Source organism: Eptatretus burgeri, chromosome 10, assembly GCF_056783735.1.
Source record: "Eptatretus burgeri isolate ZD-2024b chromosome 10, Ebu_testis_v1, whole genome shotgun sequence".
Lineage (NCBI taxonomy): Eukaryota > Metazoa > Chordata > Myxini > Myxiniformes > Myxinidae > Eptatretus > Eptatretus burgeri.
Genome location: NC_140970.1, coordinates 15,671,255 through 15,689,468, shown reverse-complemented (window position 1 = coordinate 15,689,468; position 18,214 = coordinate 15,671,255). Strand labels below are relative to the sequence as shown.

The window sequence follows — 18,214 nt, the reverse complement described above, 5'->3', positions numbered from 1 at the left end:
TGTTCTTTCTGTGTTTTGCAACAGGTTTCTGTGCGGCAACATCATCAACCCCCTTCTGGTGAAACTACCTAAACCCAGGATCACTGCTTCCCTCGACTTATTTGGTCTCCTATTTCTCTGCCTGTGGAACCAACTTCCACATTATCTTCAATCTCATTCTTCCCTCCAGGTCTTCAAGTCAGTTGTTCAACACCATCTCAGATCGTCGTCCCCAATCAAATTCATGATATTCACCGAGTTAAGCCTCATAACCAGAGAACAATTGACTTTGCTTATGCATACCCATGTTGAACAACAAAGTGTTTGAAGCACAATGGGTGTTGACTTTGGATTGTAGAGCTGCTATGGAAGTTGAACTAGTTCATTGAATGTCTTGTTTGAACGTTTGGAAAGTGCAACCAAACAGACGACTAGCGAGTAGGCCTTCGCTCCAACCATTCTCAGCAGAATATCTCGACCTATTTCTTCATCAATGATGTCGGTTGCCTTGAGATATTGGCAGAGTCACCCCTGTACAGAATCCACTCATCTGTTTCTGCATGAAATCCTTCAATTTTCCCATAAGTGGTCATTGCAACATGGAAAAAGATGGTGTTGTTGAAGAAATTTCCTGTATCTCCTTGTCACCAAGAAATCTGACAGCAAATAACAGCTTATGTTGGACTGGTATTTGTCAGGCTGAACACAGCAAATGGAGCAACGGAGGAAAAAAAAACCTAGCAACAAGATGGCTGACAGGTTTGACTCATTCACACCCATTGCTGGAACCGACATCACCACACATTCACTTCATACATTACAGCATCACTGCTCAAAATACACCTCACCAAATGAAATAGATCCAGTTCCTGATATTTTCAAATTAATACCTTTCTGTATTCACAATGTCATATTGGTTTGAGTATGACATTTTGGTTATCCCCTTTGCCTGTCCCAGGATATTCTCTTAATAATTGCAGCACTTTATTTTACTACAAGCCTGACAGGTAGCACACTTACCTCTGAGCAATTGACTTTGCCTCTTTCACCTATGAGCTATTTAGTCTGGGTTTGATAGTTGGTAGGGCTGACCCAACTATATACTATTGGACGAGTTTCGCAGGCAGGCTGTTCTAGAAGGAAGTACGCCATCCTACAGATGGACAAAAAAAAACTCGGTGTCCCATCTACTAGTATGAGTTAGTGGACATTAAACATCCAATGGTGTCTTTCGTGAAGAGTAGGTGCATTATTGTCAGCAAACAAAATCTATTCCAAGTTCCTGCCACATTCAGTTGAACATTTGGCCTGGTTATTCAATAAGGTTAGAGAAAGGTTTGGGCAAGCCATCCACAGAAGAGGGTTAGAACTAGAGAGTTCATAAAACACCTTGTTGAGAAAAGGACATTGGAAGGGACATGATTCTTCAAAAAGATCTGGTATCAAAGGAATTAAGTCTCCATCTCAGATCCCTGGTCAGAGTCCAAGTCTCACATCCATAGAGCAAGACTGGAAGTACCAAGGACCTGAACACTCATTCTTTCATCCTTTCGCAAAAGTACCGGCAGCGCTACACCCCATGATCCAAGAATCCAAGACTCCCCAGGCCTGACTCAGAGGTGTGTTGACCTCTGGCTCACAGCCAGGAGAGACATTAATATTACCACCAAGGAAAGTAAATATCTCCGTGACCTCAACATCCTTGCCACAAACAGGTACAGACAAGATAGCAGTATCCAATATGTCATTGAAACCTGGATCTTGATTTTGACCCAGGAAACCCCTAAATCCAGTGGCTCTGACTCTTCATTCAGCACCTTGACAGCCCCCCAAAGGATATCCAGAGTCTCCGCAAAGATGACTGCATCGTCTGAAAAATCAACATCAGAGATCTTGACATTCCCAAACGATGCACTGCAGCTTGATCTCTCTGACATCCTCCCCAGAATCCAAGTCCATTCAAGCGCTGAAAGGTATGGCGGCCACTACACACCCCCTGACGAGCTCCAGAAACAACTGGAAATATGTCAGAGATGGTATCACCACATCTCACTGCATTGTCAGTCCCAGAGTATAGTTCAGACATCAGATCGATCAGTTTTGGTGACACCTCACGAAGACCAATAATTCTCCAGAGGGCATCCCGATTCACTGAATCAAATGCTTTACAGAGATCAACAAAGGCTGCAAGCAGCCCCTGCCGAAACTCTCGCCTGTGCTCAGTGAAGCCCCAAAGAGGAGGGATACGGTCGATTGTTTATCTCTTCACTGTGGAGCCTGACTGCACGAGACATTGATGCTCAAGCATATGGTGGCGAACCCTATCAATAATTATCTGATCAAAGGCCTTGCCTGGCGCTGAGAGCAGCATCACCCCTCAGGAGTTGTTGCAGTCCTGGCGATCACCCTTCCCTTTTCAGAGAGGGACAACAAGGCCCCTCGTCCAGTCAGTTGGGATGATGCCTGTGTTCCAGGCAGAGCACAAAACTGCATGCAACGTCACGAGTGCAGCATTTACACCAGCCTTGAGAAGTTCATCATGGATGCCACAGATCCCTGGAGCTTTACGCCATTTCAACCGGTTCACCGCAGTCTGCGTTTCCACAAATTAAGGTGGACCACAGCTGATTGGAGGGTCAGAAAATATGAATAGTAACACCCTTGACGTCCAACTCGACAGCTGTTGGATCAGGCTGGTACAGCCGCTCAAAATAACCAGCCCAGCGGGCCTTCACTTCAGACTCCTCTGTCAAGAGCCTACCACCCTCTGCTCTAACTGCAGTACACTGAGGGATGGGCTTAGAGGAACGCAATGCACGAATTCCCCTGTAAGCATGACAAGAATCACTTGACCACAGGTGATGCTCTACCCCCTCACAGATTCCATGCACACTGGCCTCCTTGTCCACCCTTCGTGCACGTAGTTTCACACCTCAGCTCCCTGAACAGCTCAGCTCTGCCCTCCAGACTGATCCTGTGACTCTGCTCAATGGTATCCAGTGTCCCTTGAGAGATAAAATTCTTTTTTGCCAAAAGGTGAGTTCCAAGACATCTACCAGCAACATCATGGAAGGTGGTCTAGAAGTCACTGCACAACTCTTCAGGATTCCCCAAATCACCCAGTCCCCCCCCAAATTCCCATTCCGCCTGTTTGCATACTCCTCAGCTACCCACTCATCCTTGACTTTGCCAGCTTCCAGCCTTGGCTATGATGGTACCATTCTCCCAGATTAAAGCTGCAACTTCAGAGTTGTTACAACAAGCCGGTGGTCAGTATTGATGAACTGAGCACTGTGGTAAACCCTGCAGTTCTGGATCATCCTCCAGTGATCATCAATGAGCACATGGTCAATCTCCATTGCCACACCACCAGTATTGGAATACAAAGTCCAGTGATGAGCCTGTGGGTGCTGACACCTTGAAGCAGACACCCTAAGTCCATGACTTCTTGCAAAGTCAAGGAACTGTGCTATTCTGGTTCACAGTTCCAGACCCTTGGAGACCAACACATGTCTCATAACCATCCGTGTCAGTTCCAGTTGATGCAATGAAATCCCCCAAGACTATAAGAGTATCTTGCCTGGAGCACTGTTCAACCATAGACTTGAGAGTGGCGGAGAATGCGTCCTTCCTGGTGAGATCACTTGCCTCATTCGGAGACCAGGGAAATGACACCCAAGGAGTGACAAATTCTTAGTCTCATAATACGCTCGTTGACCGGTGTTACCTCAGCTATCATTGGAGTCAGCTGACTGGACACAGCTACAGCAACTCCTTGGGCATAGTAACCATCAGAGTGATTAGACCAATAGTTGGTATAAAGACCCTCAATGATCTCACCGCAATCTGGTCTCAGAACCTCAGAGAGTGCTGCAATACTGATGTCCAAATGCTTGATGTCATATGATAACAGAGACAGGTGATCATCCTCTCTTAGGGATAGGACATTCCAGGCACCCACTCAAAGGGACCGCCTCAGGTTAACCCAGGAGACCACCGTCTGCTACAGGACACCTCAGCACCACCCTGCCTGTCACTTACTACCGCAATCTGACCTGGGCAGGTTTCCCCATGGTTTTCCTCCTATCGTCATTTTTGGGGGAGTCCCGAAGGCTTTGCCCCAATCCCATCATCTGGTGAGCTGCCCTATGGAGGGTAGCTGCACTGGTTGTACTCCCATAGAGTGGGTTTTCTGTTTTTTTGTGCTTTTCGTATGTTTTGCGGAATGAAGAGTTTTACGGTAGCCGCAGTTAAAATCCTGCTACCAACCTCCTCATAAAAAGTCATTCAACTGCATGAGGACGTCCGCAGACACAGTTGGGCACTCAATATGGATGGCCGTTGGTTCACAAGGAGCTTCTCCACCCTTTGACAGGATTTGTTTTTAATCATGCTGGGTGTCCATATCCAAACACCCTCCTCACTAAGAAACTTGATTGGAGAGACGGTTTCTTCACCGACAACCCGACCATGAAATAGGTTAGTACAGGTTTACAGGGTACCTGTAGCAAGTCACAGATGTCATCTCACCTGACCTGACAATTACCTGTCAATGGAGTTTGTAGAAGAGAGAGAGACCACCGACCTGCCTGTGGTGAGAAAGTGAGAGACCCAAAAACTCAGCTTCATCACAGGAGATACCAATGATCCTAAAAGCCTTGGTTTCCCCAGCATGAAGCAAAGCTCCTCATGAGGAGGGAGCACCTCCCCAGGACTCCATCAGGCTGCAGATAAAAAGAGCCTTTTCAACTCTTGCTTTGCGTTTCTCAGCACAATCTATATTAACTTTGTTTGTGAACCTTGAATAACAACAGGTATGATGGCAACCATATGAAGCTGATGGGTCAAATGGAATAGTCTTGGGCTGGACCTTCTGCCAACTCTTCTCAGAGAAACTGACGATTTTGGAATGAGCTTTGAGATCCCCAAAACAAAAAAAAAACTTTTGGACAAAGTTAACTCTCTCGTTGCATCACTAGGCACCACCATTTTTGTCTGAATCTCACTGTTCCTCCACCCTCAGAGCATGCGGCAAATTTGGATGGTCAAGACTGCATAAAATTTTGCTCAAGTCCTGCTAAACTGAAGGTTTTATGAAGTACAAACCAAGCGATTTGTGTTCTACTGTGTTCGAGGATGTAATTCAACTGAAACTAGAAGTGCGCTCGGTGGAGCGCGTAGCTCCACCACGCAATGCCTGATCCACGAGAGCATATCGGGCCCAATACATTTTTGAAATATCATGCTATACAGTACTATATCGTGTTTGGCCCAATCTCTCAATGGTGAAGAATCACTTAAAAAATTTATCAGATCCGGATCCGGATCTTCACCAAAATTGAATCAGTTCTTCCTTGTCACACACCCAACCTGTCCAAGTTTTATCCGAATCCGTCTTCAACTTTTTGAGATATCGTGCTTTATATCGTTTTTGCCCCCATCTCTCAATGGTGAAGAATCACTTAAAAATTCTAGTAGTCGGATCAGGATCCAGATCACCAAAATCTAATCAGTTTGTTGTTCTCACACACCAAACTTGTCCACAAAATATCATCCAGATCCGTCCACAACTTTTTGAGATATCTTGTACACAAACAGACAGACAAACATACAGAAAGGGATGAAAACATCACCTCCTTCACCCTCAGTGGCGGAGGTAATAAAACAAAAGTTTTAAAGGCTGTAGAACATATTAAAAAATGTATTCGGAAGTTTACCACCACTGATACACCATCTTTTACCCCACCTTATTTAACATGTTAAATTAATAATTCGTGTCTGTTGTTTGTGTTCTTTACAACGTCTCCAAAAACTAAGTTTCCTGTTGGGAATTATTTTCATTCTTGTTTGACTGCTACACAGACTAAAGCAATTGCTGCAATGCGTGCGCATGCGCACTCGGGCCGAGATTCCATACAATTTGCCAAATTCAGAGCCAAAGTTCTGCTAAAATGCAGGTTCATGCTCCGATGTGTTTATAACCGGGCGAAGTGGCGTGCGCCTGTAATCCGGCTATTCGGAGGCTTGGGTTGGAGGATCGCTTGATGACGGGAACTCTGCACTGGGCCGCGTTATGAGAGGGTGTAGGGCAGCCTCAATCATGGTGAAACCCAATCCTTATCCCTGTGTCGTCAGAGGCGACCAGGGTTGCGTCAGGAAGGGCATCCGGCATAAAACCTGTGCCAAATCAGTATGCGGATCATAATGGATGATCCGCTGTGGCGACCCTTAACGGGAGCAGCCGAAAGAAAAAGAAGAAGAAGAAGTTCTCATGTGTTTATGGACACTATACTTTTAGAAGTTTTTCAAAAACGTTTTTTCAATGTCTGAGGCTCAATGAAACCCCATTCCTTATACACTCCACAAATGACAAAGACATGGGAAGACATGTGTGCATAATTTACCCGAACAAAGACAATTACATCAACACAGTAAATGTGATTCAAACCTAGGAGCACTATTTCCTCAAGCAAGTACTCCGACTCCATCCTCTGTACAGTGTTGGTGCTGCCAGAGCAGTCTCCTGGGGTGTTGGGCACACTCCTGGACAGGTCACCACTCTGATACAGGATACTTGAATGGCTTAATGATCCTAGCAAGCTCGTACTCATTTTTGTGACCTCAGAAGGATAACAGACTGAGTCAACCCCACCTGGTATTAATTCAACAGCCACACAGGATCCTAAGACTGCTACTCTTACCATGAAGCCAACACCAGGCATATGTTCTGACTCGAACACCAAAAAAACGGTCAACCACAACCCCCCAAAAAAGCAAGGTCGACCTTGCTAAAGGAAAAAAAGGTCAACAAAACCCAAAAGTTTCCAAAAATATCCAAAAACCTACGACAGAGCAGCACTTACATCGACGTATGATCTAAATTATGTGTTAGTCTCACTAGTTATGTTGAGATGCCTCGTTCTGGCACATCTTGGTGTGTGTACTTCTCACATTCTAAGGCTCTGACCAATGAAATGTTTTCCTTAATCCTTCCGCATGGGAGAAGGCAGTAGAGAACTTAGAATTTTTTTTTTTTGCAATTTCAAAAAGATTGTCAGTTTCATTTTGTGGCCTGATGGTACATCAAGTTCAAGTTCTAATCTCCAGAACAAGTCCAACAAAGGTAGCCCCAGTTCATTCGGCAGTAGAGAACAGTCCGAAGGATGACTTATCCTCTGAAACATCCACTAGACGGTCTGGATTTCAACAGGGAGATAAAATATTGCATCACGCATCCCGCAGCGAGGAAATGCCAGGGAAATGCAAAATTCATATTTGAGAATTAAATAATTTTTAAATGATGAAATCAATTCACTCACACAGATTATTTTGCAGTTGACTCAAACCAATTGATAGTCACATTGCATGAACACCTCCATTGCATTTGAATTCTCATTTAAAAAAAATTAATCTTGGGACTTAGTCTTTACCTATTTGGATGAGATGGAAATGAGTATCATTCTCTTGACAGGGCATTGGTGCTACCAAAGCAGTTTATTGGCGCAGGTGATACCGGGTGGTTTTCCATTGCAGTGTCACTTCTCAGTAGTCACTCAGGGCAGGAATTTGGGATTTGTCCAGGATGTGGGAAATAGCTCACCTACTCTTTGCGAAGGATATTGCGGGATCGTTACTGGTCACAAACTAATGCCAGTAGATGAGAGGCCCAGTATAACATCGGTTCGAGGGATGGCACACAGATCGATGCCACGTCCTGCCTTCGAAACATTTCTGATGTTGTAGCCTGATGTATGATAGTTTATCCAGTATGATAGTTTATAGCTGGCTCAGAGTTCGAACTCAGGCTTAACAGCTGAGAGATGAGCGTGTACGTACATCTAGGCCATTCAGCCAGCTTCTTTATCCCTTGTTGGCATAAAAAATGATAAAATACTAAGATATCTTTGTGAGATGAAGACCTGAAACAATAACTCATTAATATGATGTATTTTATGACTTGCCAATGATATTTTGATGTTCTTACTGCAGTAGATCTTATGTCGTTTGGTTTTGATGTTGAGAGTGCATTTTCAGGTGTCGAAGTGTTTTTGGATTCAGTTTGTGAGATCCACATGATTCGACAATCCTCCTGTGATTCCAAGTCCCATAATATTTGAATGACAAGGCAGGCCAATTCTTGGAAAGAGCATTTTTAAAGAACAAAATAAAGGCTTCTTGTGCCACAACACAAGATGAAGGGAAGGGTCAGCGAGTTAGGAGGGGCTTGAGGGGAGGAGAGCACAGGAAAGAGCGAGTGGAAGAGGGACGGAGAGTTTCTCCCCACAGCCTCTCTCGGAGGGTACATGGCCACCCCATGCACAGGTCGTACTGTGTGCGAAGCCGACCCGCCTGTGTGATCCGCAACAAATCGCGGTTATGCCGCACACAAGAAGTCTCGGCCCTTGGGGCCAGCGCTGCGAAGTCATGGCCAGCCGGCTGCACATCGCTCTGGGGTGCGCCTTGCTCGGCGCGATGCTCCAACCGGGTTGCTGCCATCGTGCGGTCTCCCCGGGGGCCGTCACTGGACCCTATGGAGCCTCTCGCTGTGAAGGGATCTTCGACCTGTACCTCGTACTCGACAAGTGAGCTCCACTCACCTCATTGCTCTTTGTCTTTCTCTCCTCACATCTTTTCGTGTCATATCCGCTCCCGGTGACTGGTCTCCTGTGGTGAGGAGGAAACCTTTTTTTCACATTGACCACTGCTCACCTTTACGGGCACTGGCACGTGTTCTGGCTTTGCATCTGCAGCTCCACATTCAGAAAACACCACCAAAGTGTTTTCATACATGTTGAAGAAGCAGGACGTGGCAATTTCTCCCAAAGTAGTTTCAGCTGCAGACCTGGTTAGTTGTGTGCAAAACTGAAGACCGCATCTATAACGCATTCCAGTTTGAAGCTCGGAAGGCCTCACCCGGCTTCAATCATTATCAGTTGAGAAGAGCTGCCCTTGATATGCACCGGATCACACCGGGTGTCGATTCTTTGTGCTCACATCCAGCAACAGATGCCCCTTGAGAGTTTCCTGTCCCCTTGACCTGGGTTTGATTTCCACCCCACCCGTTCCTCTGTCTGGTGTTTCCTTTGTGATGAATGTGACTTTGTTATGTCCGAGTCATGGATTGTCGTCCATATGTGTGAGATAACGAGACATATCAAAATGTGAGATTATCCTTATTTACAAGATTTTTCCTTTTTAACCAAAAGCCTTGAAACGCAACCTTGGTTCATCAGGCCATAGGAGTGTGTGTGTGTGTGTGTGTGTGTGTGTGTGTGTGTGTGTGTGTGTGTGTTTGGGTGTGTGTGTGTGTGTGTGTACAAACACAACTTTATTCAAGTGTTCATTCCTCTCTCGAGTTATTCAGAATGTACATGTTCCAGAAGTCTCAAAAAGTAAAAAATATTGTTTAAAAAGGAAACTTTTCCACCATCGGATATCTTTGTCTGATTGGTTTCAAATCGAATATTAACAGGTAGGCAATGGCATCGTGGATTTTTCACCACACCTTCTTCTCCCCCCCCTCCCTCCCTCCTCGGTGTGCTCCACAAATGGCCGTTCATTGCCTTACATCTCCTCCTCAACCTCTTTTCTTTCTCTCTCTCTGCATTATTTGATAATTTGAGAGTCGAAGAAGAGGCACAAGTTCCATGTGTACTTTGAGCTCAACGGTATTAAAAACTTCATCTACCTCCACCTTCACACTCCCCTTAGCAGACTTTGACACTCCTACAATCCTCACTTCTTTTTGGTGACTGGTTAATCCACATGCCAATGATATTCAGGGGAATTGAGAGAGAAACGAGGAAAAGAAAAGGTGGAAGAAGGGTAAAGAAGTTATTTTTGATCTCTGTTGGCCTTTGTTCTTCTCTTCCTTATATTTTTACTTCTTCTCTCTTTACTTGGTTTCGAACTGATTTATTCCTTTGTTTCTGCACTTGCAGGATGACCTATTGGTATGCACACTTGCCTCTAAGCTGTCTAGTTTGGGTCGAATCTCGGCCCAGCCATAAACCGTCATCCCAGACTCCGGTGTTTCAGTTTCACAGGCAGGGTGATTCATCAATGTTTGTGCGTCCCTCGGATAGATGTTAGACTAGGCGTCCCATCTGCTGATTACGTTAGTTGGTGGATTTTAAATATCCCACGATTTCCTTCATGAAGAGTTGGCATACTGAACAAATTCCCAATTCTTGCCCTGATGGCATTGCATCAGCGGCACAGCCAATGATGCTACACTGCAACTTTGTGCTGCAAACAACAGAAAAAGAAGACCTTTGTTTCTTTCTATCTGATGTTTTTTCTTTGGCATTGATCCACCAGCATAGGTTTGTCTTTTTTGCTCCCTTAAGTATCTATACTATAAGAGAGCCGTTTGGCTGTGTGTCTGTCAACATTTTTCTCAGAGATGGCTGAACGGATCTTCGTCAAACTTTCAGAGGTTCGTCAGTGAGTGTCGGGGAGTGTTTTAGGCCCAAAAAAGTTTTTGAAAACTTTTTTTTAAAAAGAAAAAGTTCGATATTTTTTTTTGGATTCTTATTTTTAAATCACTATCATGGGTGGAGGGAAGTGTGTTGGGACCTCATTCTATAGTGGGTGTAGGGAAGTGTTTTAGCACACCCATCCCCTCCCTCTCCCCCACAAAAAAATAGACCGGGCAATGCCGGGTACCCCTGTTAGTATTGTTAGTATTCAATAATTTGGCTTTGAAGTCAAGAGTTGGTTTTGTCACACATTTCACATGAGTTGCCTCTTTAGTGTTCTCATCTGAAATGACAGCTGATGATGCTCAGAGCTCAGGTTCAAATTTAAAATATTATATTTGTCTATTGTCTACAAATGTAATTTTAATTCACATAGAAGTGCACTAATGTCTTTGTTCCTCGTGTGATATATCTTAAATAATGAATGTCAGTGTGTATGAGTGTGTGTGTGTGTGTGTGTGTGTGTGTGTGTGTGTGTGTGTGTGTGTGTGTGTGCTTCCTCCATAACTCCAAAACCATGAAATCTAGAGGCCCAAAACTTTGCATGCATAGAGTGGGAACTCCAAGGGAGTGCATGATTGAAAACTGGGTGTTTTTGCAAATTAAAAAACCTTTTTGAAGATAATGAACTCATCTCATCCTGAAAAAAAACAAAAAACAGGTTTATCCTTTGTCAGTCCACTCTCCCTCACAGGGATCTTAAGCGGCCACTTGTTTCGGCCCGCTAAAAAATGTCTTGCCATGAAACCACAATGTCCTCTCAGAATAACTCAAGTGTATTATCGAAATTTGTCTTCGGATTTAAGGATTGGAGCATGTGGACGAATTAAGCGTTGAAATCTGGAGGGAAATCTGAAAATTTAAAGAAATTAACAATTCTTATAAGTCAGCACATTTACATATTTACTTTAAGCAAGCAAGGTTGTGATCCCTCCTCCATACTTACAAATTGCCAGCAGCATTAAACTTACCTTTTTCTACTGTTTGGAGAATTCTGTTGAGTGAAGTAAAGATTAAGGAATATGGTGAAAGTGGAACTTCATTGAGTTTTATGAAAATAACTACGATAAAGCAATCATCATCAAATTGCCTGATCTTCGCTGTCCACATTGCTGATCACCTGCCAAGCCAGCCAGTCCTTATCAACTGTTTCAATGGAGTGCTTGCTCGTGTGCTTAATCCACTCAGTGAGTGATCTCCAAGCTACTTAGCAATGGAACACATTGCTGTTTCACCATTATCTTACTTTTCCATTTGCTTTATTTGTGTTTTTTCTTAATTGCTCAACTTTTGAGTGCTATTATCCAACTTTTCCTCATTTTCAAGCCATGATGACAGAGTTGACAGTTGTCCTTTTTTGTTGGCAATGCAGTCCTTTTTTCCGGCCAGATGGAACAGGCCATATTTGCTTGAGTTAAATCTATAACAATGTTTTGCACAAGATCACATTGTTTCACCTTTTTGTACTCTTTGCAGAGCATTGGTGCTGCTGAAGCAAACTCTAGGCTAGGGTTGCACTGGGTAATTTGCCATTGCCTTCCAGCGTTGTTTGTCCATTCTCTTTCCTTTTGAATGCTGAGCAACAAGCAAGGAAGAAGCACGTAGCATTTTAGAAGTCTTTGGTATGACTCGGCCAGGGTTTGAACCACCGACTTCCGAGACTTAGAGCGGAAGCACTTACCATTACGCCTCTGTCTGTTTGTCTGTCTGTAATATGAAACCAAAAACACTTTCACGAGATTTCCACGAACTCTAAAGGATATAACAACATATATTGTAATCGGGGAAAAAAATCAAATCTGTCTTTACGTATAAAATAAATAAACAGTGTGACTCCTTTTGCCTTGAGAACTGCCTCAACTCCATTTGGGATTGATTTAATGAGTTTATTGGATTATGTTTGAGTCAATATTTTCCCCAACAGTGTTGTAATGCACTCCAGAGCAGAGTCAGATTGTTCACATAAAGCTTATCTTTCTCTCAAATGCATTCACTCTTCATTTATTCTGTTAAGACAAACTGTTACGCAATAATAACAACAATCATTATATATAAAGTTGGAATCTGTCTGTCTGTCCATCAATAGAATCAACTCCACGGATAGTAACCTCATCATATTGCATATTGTTAGAATCCTCTAGGCAAATGGAAATGCACGAAAACATCTTCAAACTGCAGGGTTAGGGGTTGAGGGTGGGGCAAAGAGCCCAAATGTCGATGTAAATGTGTATTGAATAGCACGTAACGATGTACACCGCCTCCAGGTGGGAGAGTGTATTACAAGTCCGCACCCTTTCCAGTACACTGGACAGTGTTGCTTTCCCCATGTTTTCCAGTCCAATGAAGTGTTTTGAATTACGCAGCAAGAGGTATTTTGGCGAGGTATTTTGAATGATACATTTCAATAAGAAGAACAACATAACCCCTCTCATTAAACGACATCAGGCTTATTTTTAATTAAATAATCTACCATAAATAATAATTTTTAATTTTTAATTTTAATTTAATTTTAATGTTACTTTTTTAAGTTTCATGATCAAAAAAAATTGTGAATTATTTTTATTTTTTAATTTTCGATATTGTATTAAGCGCCACCTCCAGTTTGGAGGGAGTAATGCAAGAGCACACCCTTGACAGCACTGGACACTGTGCAGTATTGCTTTCCTGATGTTTTACAGTGCAGTGAGGTGTTTTGAATCCAGAGGCATTGCAGTAGTCAATTGTATCGTATTGGTGGCATGGCAGGAGACACTGCAACAGTCAGTTGTGTCGCGTGGCATATATGCCACGCTTTAGGCAGCCTAACATTTCCATCACGGTGACTTGCAACCCAAAGTGGCCAGAGATATTTGATAAACTACTTCCAGCCCAAGAGCCAAAATACCAGCCAGACTTTATTGCTCGCTTCTTCTGTCAGAAGCACAAGAAGCTCATGGAGCTCATAAAGAAAGGTGCCTTTGGTGTGGTGAGGGCCTGGCTGTACCGCATTGCGTATCAGAAGGGAGGCCTTCCCTATGCAGAGATGGACAACAAGGCAATGCTTCCAGTCCGTTGGGATGATGCCTGTGTTCCAAATAGAACAAAGAACTGCATGCAATGACATGAGTATAGCATTTCTACCAGCCTTAGGAAGTTCAGCAAGGATGCCACCGATCCTAAGAGTTTCACCCTATTTCAACTGGGTTCACCGCAACCTTTTTTTCCAGAAATGAAGGTCGATCACAGTTGATTGGAGGGTCAGCAATAGAAATAGTGACACCAATGACATCCAACAACAGCTGGTGGGTCAGCCTGGTATAGCCGCTCAAAGTAACCGACCCAGCGGGCCTTCACTTTGGATTCCTCTGACAAGAGCCCACCACCCTCCGCTCTAACTGCAGTACACAGAGGGATGAGCTTGGAGGAACACAATGCACGAATTCCCCTGGGAGTAGGACGAGAATCACTTGACAACAGGTGATGCTCTATCCCCTCACAGATTCCTCACACATTAGCCTCCTTGTCTACCCTCAGCGCACATACAGTTTTCTGCCTCAACTCCCTGAATCACTCAACTCTGCCATTAAGCATGGCCTTGTGATTCTGGTTAATGGTATCCAGTGTTCCATGAGAGACAAAATTCCTCTTCGCCCTTCACTGAATTCCATGACACCCATTGGCAACATCAAGGATGATAGTCATGAAGGCACCCTACAACTGTTCAGGATTCCCCAAAGCACCCAGACCCCCCCAAATCCCCAGTTAGCCTGTTCGCAAACTCTTCAGCTCCCCTCTCATCCTTGAGCTTGCCAACATCCAGCCTCGGTTAGGATGGTACCATTCTCATGTATTTAATCTGCAACTTCAGAGTTGCTGCCACAAGACTGTGGTCGGTATTTAGGAACAGAGCACTCCGGTGAACCCTGTAGTTACAGACCATCCTCCAGTGACCAACAATGAGCCAATGGCTAATGTCCTTTACCATACCACCAGCGCTGGAATACCAAGTCCAGCGATAAGCTTGTGGCTGCTGAAATCATGAACCAGCCACCCTAAGTTCATGATATCTTGCAAAGTCAAGGAACTCAGTGCTGTTCTGGTTGACAGTTCCAGACCCATAAGAACGAACACATGTCTCACAACCATCCCAGTCAGTTCCAGTCGATGCATTGAAATCCCCCAAGACTTGAAGAGTATCTCGCCTGGGTCACTGATCAACCATAGACTCGAGCGTGGCATAGAATGTGTCCTTCATGGTGAGATCACTCGCCTGAGTCGTAGTATATCCAGAGACCATGAAAATGACACCCGAGGAGTGATGAATCCTTTGTCACATAATACGCTCGTTGACCATTGTTACCTCAATTACTATGGGAGTCAGCTTATTGGACACAGCTACAGCAACTCCTTGGGCAGGGTAACCATTAAAACGACCAGACCAATAGTGGGTGTAACCACCCGCCATGATCTCACCACTATACGGTCTCCAAACCTCAGAGAGTGCTGTAATAGTGATGTTCAAACACTGGAGCTCAGATGATAATGAAACTCAAGATCAAGAAGAAACCCAAAGAGCAAAGATGGAGTCATCAGGAGGAATCTGGAAAGGATTCTGGTTGAGCCACTACTCCACTTCCCTCAAACCAATCCAGGAACAATTGTATGGGTGGCAGACGGATCGTTGTTCTTCGCGGATGATGCGATTTTACTGTGTGAGACATAATCCGCGGTGATGCTCACCTTCAGAGTCAGGTGTGTCTGATGTATTAACGACGAATGTGGTCATCATTTGTTAGATATTTATCGGTATACTGTCCTGATGAGGGCAAATAAGCCCGAAATCCGGATCTGTGGTTCCGTTTCATGGTTAAAGGCCCAGTCACACCTTGACGTTTTAGCCAGCTTATGCCAATTTTTGGAAAATTTGTGTAAAACGCTGGAACACGTCGAATACGTTATGGGTAAGTTTTGATAACATTGAGAGCACGCTGAAAAACACTGCCATACGTTGTCGTATGCTGGCTTTAAACGTTGTACTTTTCGCTTGTCCCCAAATTTTCCATGCTTGAAATTTTAAGACTTATGCCAGCATATGACTCACACGTTCCGCATAACGCTGGCCATAAGTTGTAGGCACGTCACGCGATCATTGACACATGTCGACACACGTTACTTGTAAGTTACTCATAAGTCGAAACACGTCGAGGTAATGTTTAGCGTACCCGAAACTTATTTCTAACCTATGAGTAACGTGTTGTAGGCACATTATGTGATCGTTGACACACGTTACATGCAAGTTACTCATAAGTCGAAACACGTCAAGGTAATGATTAGCGTCAGTGTTCCAGACTCCCTGTTTTTTTTTTTTCTTCCTCCTTCCTTCCTTCGGTATGATGGTGATTTTGACACTTCGATTTCTAGTGCGGTTATAATATAATATAATTAATCGACTGCCGCTCAACGATTTAAATCATAACCGCACTGTACACTGAACACCGTCATACCGAAGAAAAAAAACCCCAAAAAAGCCAGGGAGTCTGGAACACTCACGCTAACCATTACGTCGACGTGTTTCGACTTATGAGTAACTTACAAGTAACATGTATCGACGTGTGTCAACGTTCGCGTAACGTTCGTACAACTTATTCCCATCACATGCAGAGCGTGTGTCATACGGCAAGTACGTCGTAAAATGTTTAACACGTTTATAATTACAAGACGTACTCCACTTAATATGATGTATGATAGCGTACTTTAGCGTTCTATTCACGTATATCAAACTTATCCATATCGTATTCGACGTGCGCCAGCGTTTTAGATGCATTTTTCAGAGGTCGGCATACGCTGGCAAGATCGCCAAGGTGTGACTGCGATGTTGACACTTCCATTTCTCCAGTGGTTATGATTTAAATCATTGAGCGGCAGGTTTTTAATAGGCTACGTCACGTCATCGTCGGCGATGCGTGCAGCGCGCTATGCATAAGTTAGACTATCGTTGGGCATAGGTTGTGAACGCCGACAACAGGCTAAGCATTCGTTTGGATAAGTTATCTATAACACAACGAAACGTTCTGTGTCCGTTACTAATATGTTATTCATACGACCAACTCGTTATGAATACGTCCGAATCTTTAAAAAAAACATCAAAAGTTCAATGCAAGCCAGCGTTTTGCATACATTTTAATACGTTGCCATTGCTGGCTAAAACGTCAAGGTGACTGGGCCTTAACTGATGATGACCAGATAATCTTTGTCTCTTTGACAGAGTCACTGGGCTGAAGCCTCTGTGTTGGAAGCGACGCTTTGGTGTGGACTGTGTCCAATGGGGATCGACGGAGTGCTCGTCATACTCTACATGTTTCGATATATATATATATATATATATATATATATATATATATATATATATATATATATATATATATATATATATATATATATATATATATGTCAGTTCAAGTCTGTGTCACAAGATTTCTCTTAATTACGTGCTTTTTGAATGTCAATTGCACACTGATTACACATAAATCTACTCATAACGTACTATTGGAATGTACCTTTTGAACCTTGCGACTGCTGAGACCCTGAAGACCTTTAAAGACACCCAAGATCCCCAAAACTTGGAAGACCTTTAAAACCCCAAAGACCCCTAAGACGCTTAAGACCTTTAAGATCCTGAAGACCCCAAAGACCGCTTCAACCCATCTTACCTTAATACCCTTTCAACACTTTAGATCCATAGAACCTTTCGACCTTTACACCCCTCAAGTCCCTTTAGACCCCTTTGACCATGACACAATTTAGATCCCTTACACCCTTCAAACAGATTTTAGACAGTTTGGACCCTTGACCATTTAGAGCTTTAGACCACTTGACCCTTCTCGACACTTTTTACATGCTCGAGACATTAGTCCCCTTCGACACTAACTAATATTGGAACATACCCTTTCGACCTTTTAGACCACATCTCAAACCTTTTAAGCACACAGCAAGCAAACATCTCAAGTTTTCTTGCAAAATACAGACTCTACTTCTTTTCAGCAAGTAGTGTGCAAACTCGACCCACCCAGGGGGTGGTAACTCTGCTTGTCATTCATGAAGTCGCTGTCACACGCACTTGGCAAAACACTTTTGCACCAGAAATTACCATGACATCAATTTAGTCACTTAATTAGCGTTGGAAAAGATTGGACTCTGCTTCAAATTCCTTTTCTGCACCCATATCATTCCATCCGAAGGAGGGGCGGGGGGGGGGGTCTTTTGTCGGGACACCCATTATTGAAAGAAAGATGAAGGGATGGTTTCACATGATCATTGTTTGCGACCATCCCTACCTTGTGTATATACTTTTTGTAGGATATTCCCGACATCCTTTTACATTTTAAAAATGTTTTTATTTCTTCTGTGTGTGTAATGTGAAAATATATATATATATATATATATATATATATATATATATATATATATATATATATACATACATATATACACACACACACACACACACACACACACACACGCACGCACGCCCGTAGATGCGTGGCCGTACGTGCAAACCCTCCCCCCCACACACAAAAACTCAAACCGAGTGTCAGAAACAACACCCAGACAAGCCGTTCCTTCGCTTTCACCTCCAAAAATTATATATATATATATATATATATATATATATATATATATATATATATATATATATATATATATATATATATATATATATATATATACATATATATATATATATATATATATATATATACTTTAAAACCGCTTGC

The 18,214-nt window shown here is 43.3% G+C and overlaps 1 protein-coding gene across 6 annotated transcripts in view; it reads left to right on the top strand.

Annotated features, from left to right (window-relative positions):
* The window catches only part of ANTXR1 (ANTXR cell adhesion molecule 1), a 133,258-nt gene that overhangs the window by 36,800 nt on the left and 78,244 nt on the right, over positions 1–18,214 (top strand). The window contains exon 1 of one of the 6 annotated variants that reach the window (XM_085897123.1): positions 8,188–8,561. The exons of 1 other annotated variant lie outside the window; for it this stretch is intronic. In XM_085897123.1, coding sequence (XP_085753249.1) covers positions 8,356–8,561 — 206 coding nt within the window. In that variant the 5' untranslated portion in view covers positions 8,188–8,355. Of the gene's footprint in view, positions 1–8,187; positions 8,562–9,741; positions 9,805–18,214 lie in introns of those variants that run through there. 4 more of the 6 variants (XM_085897120.1, XM_085897126.1, XM_085897124.1 and 1 more) reach the window with 4 other exon arrangements.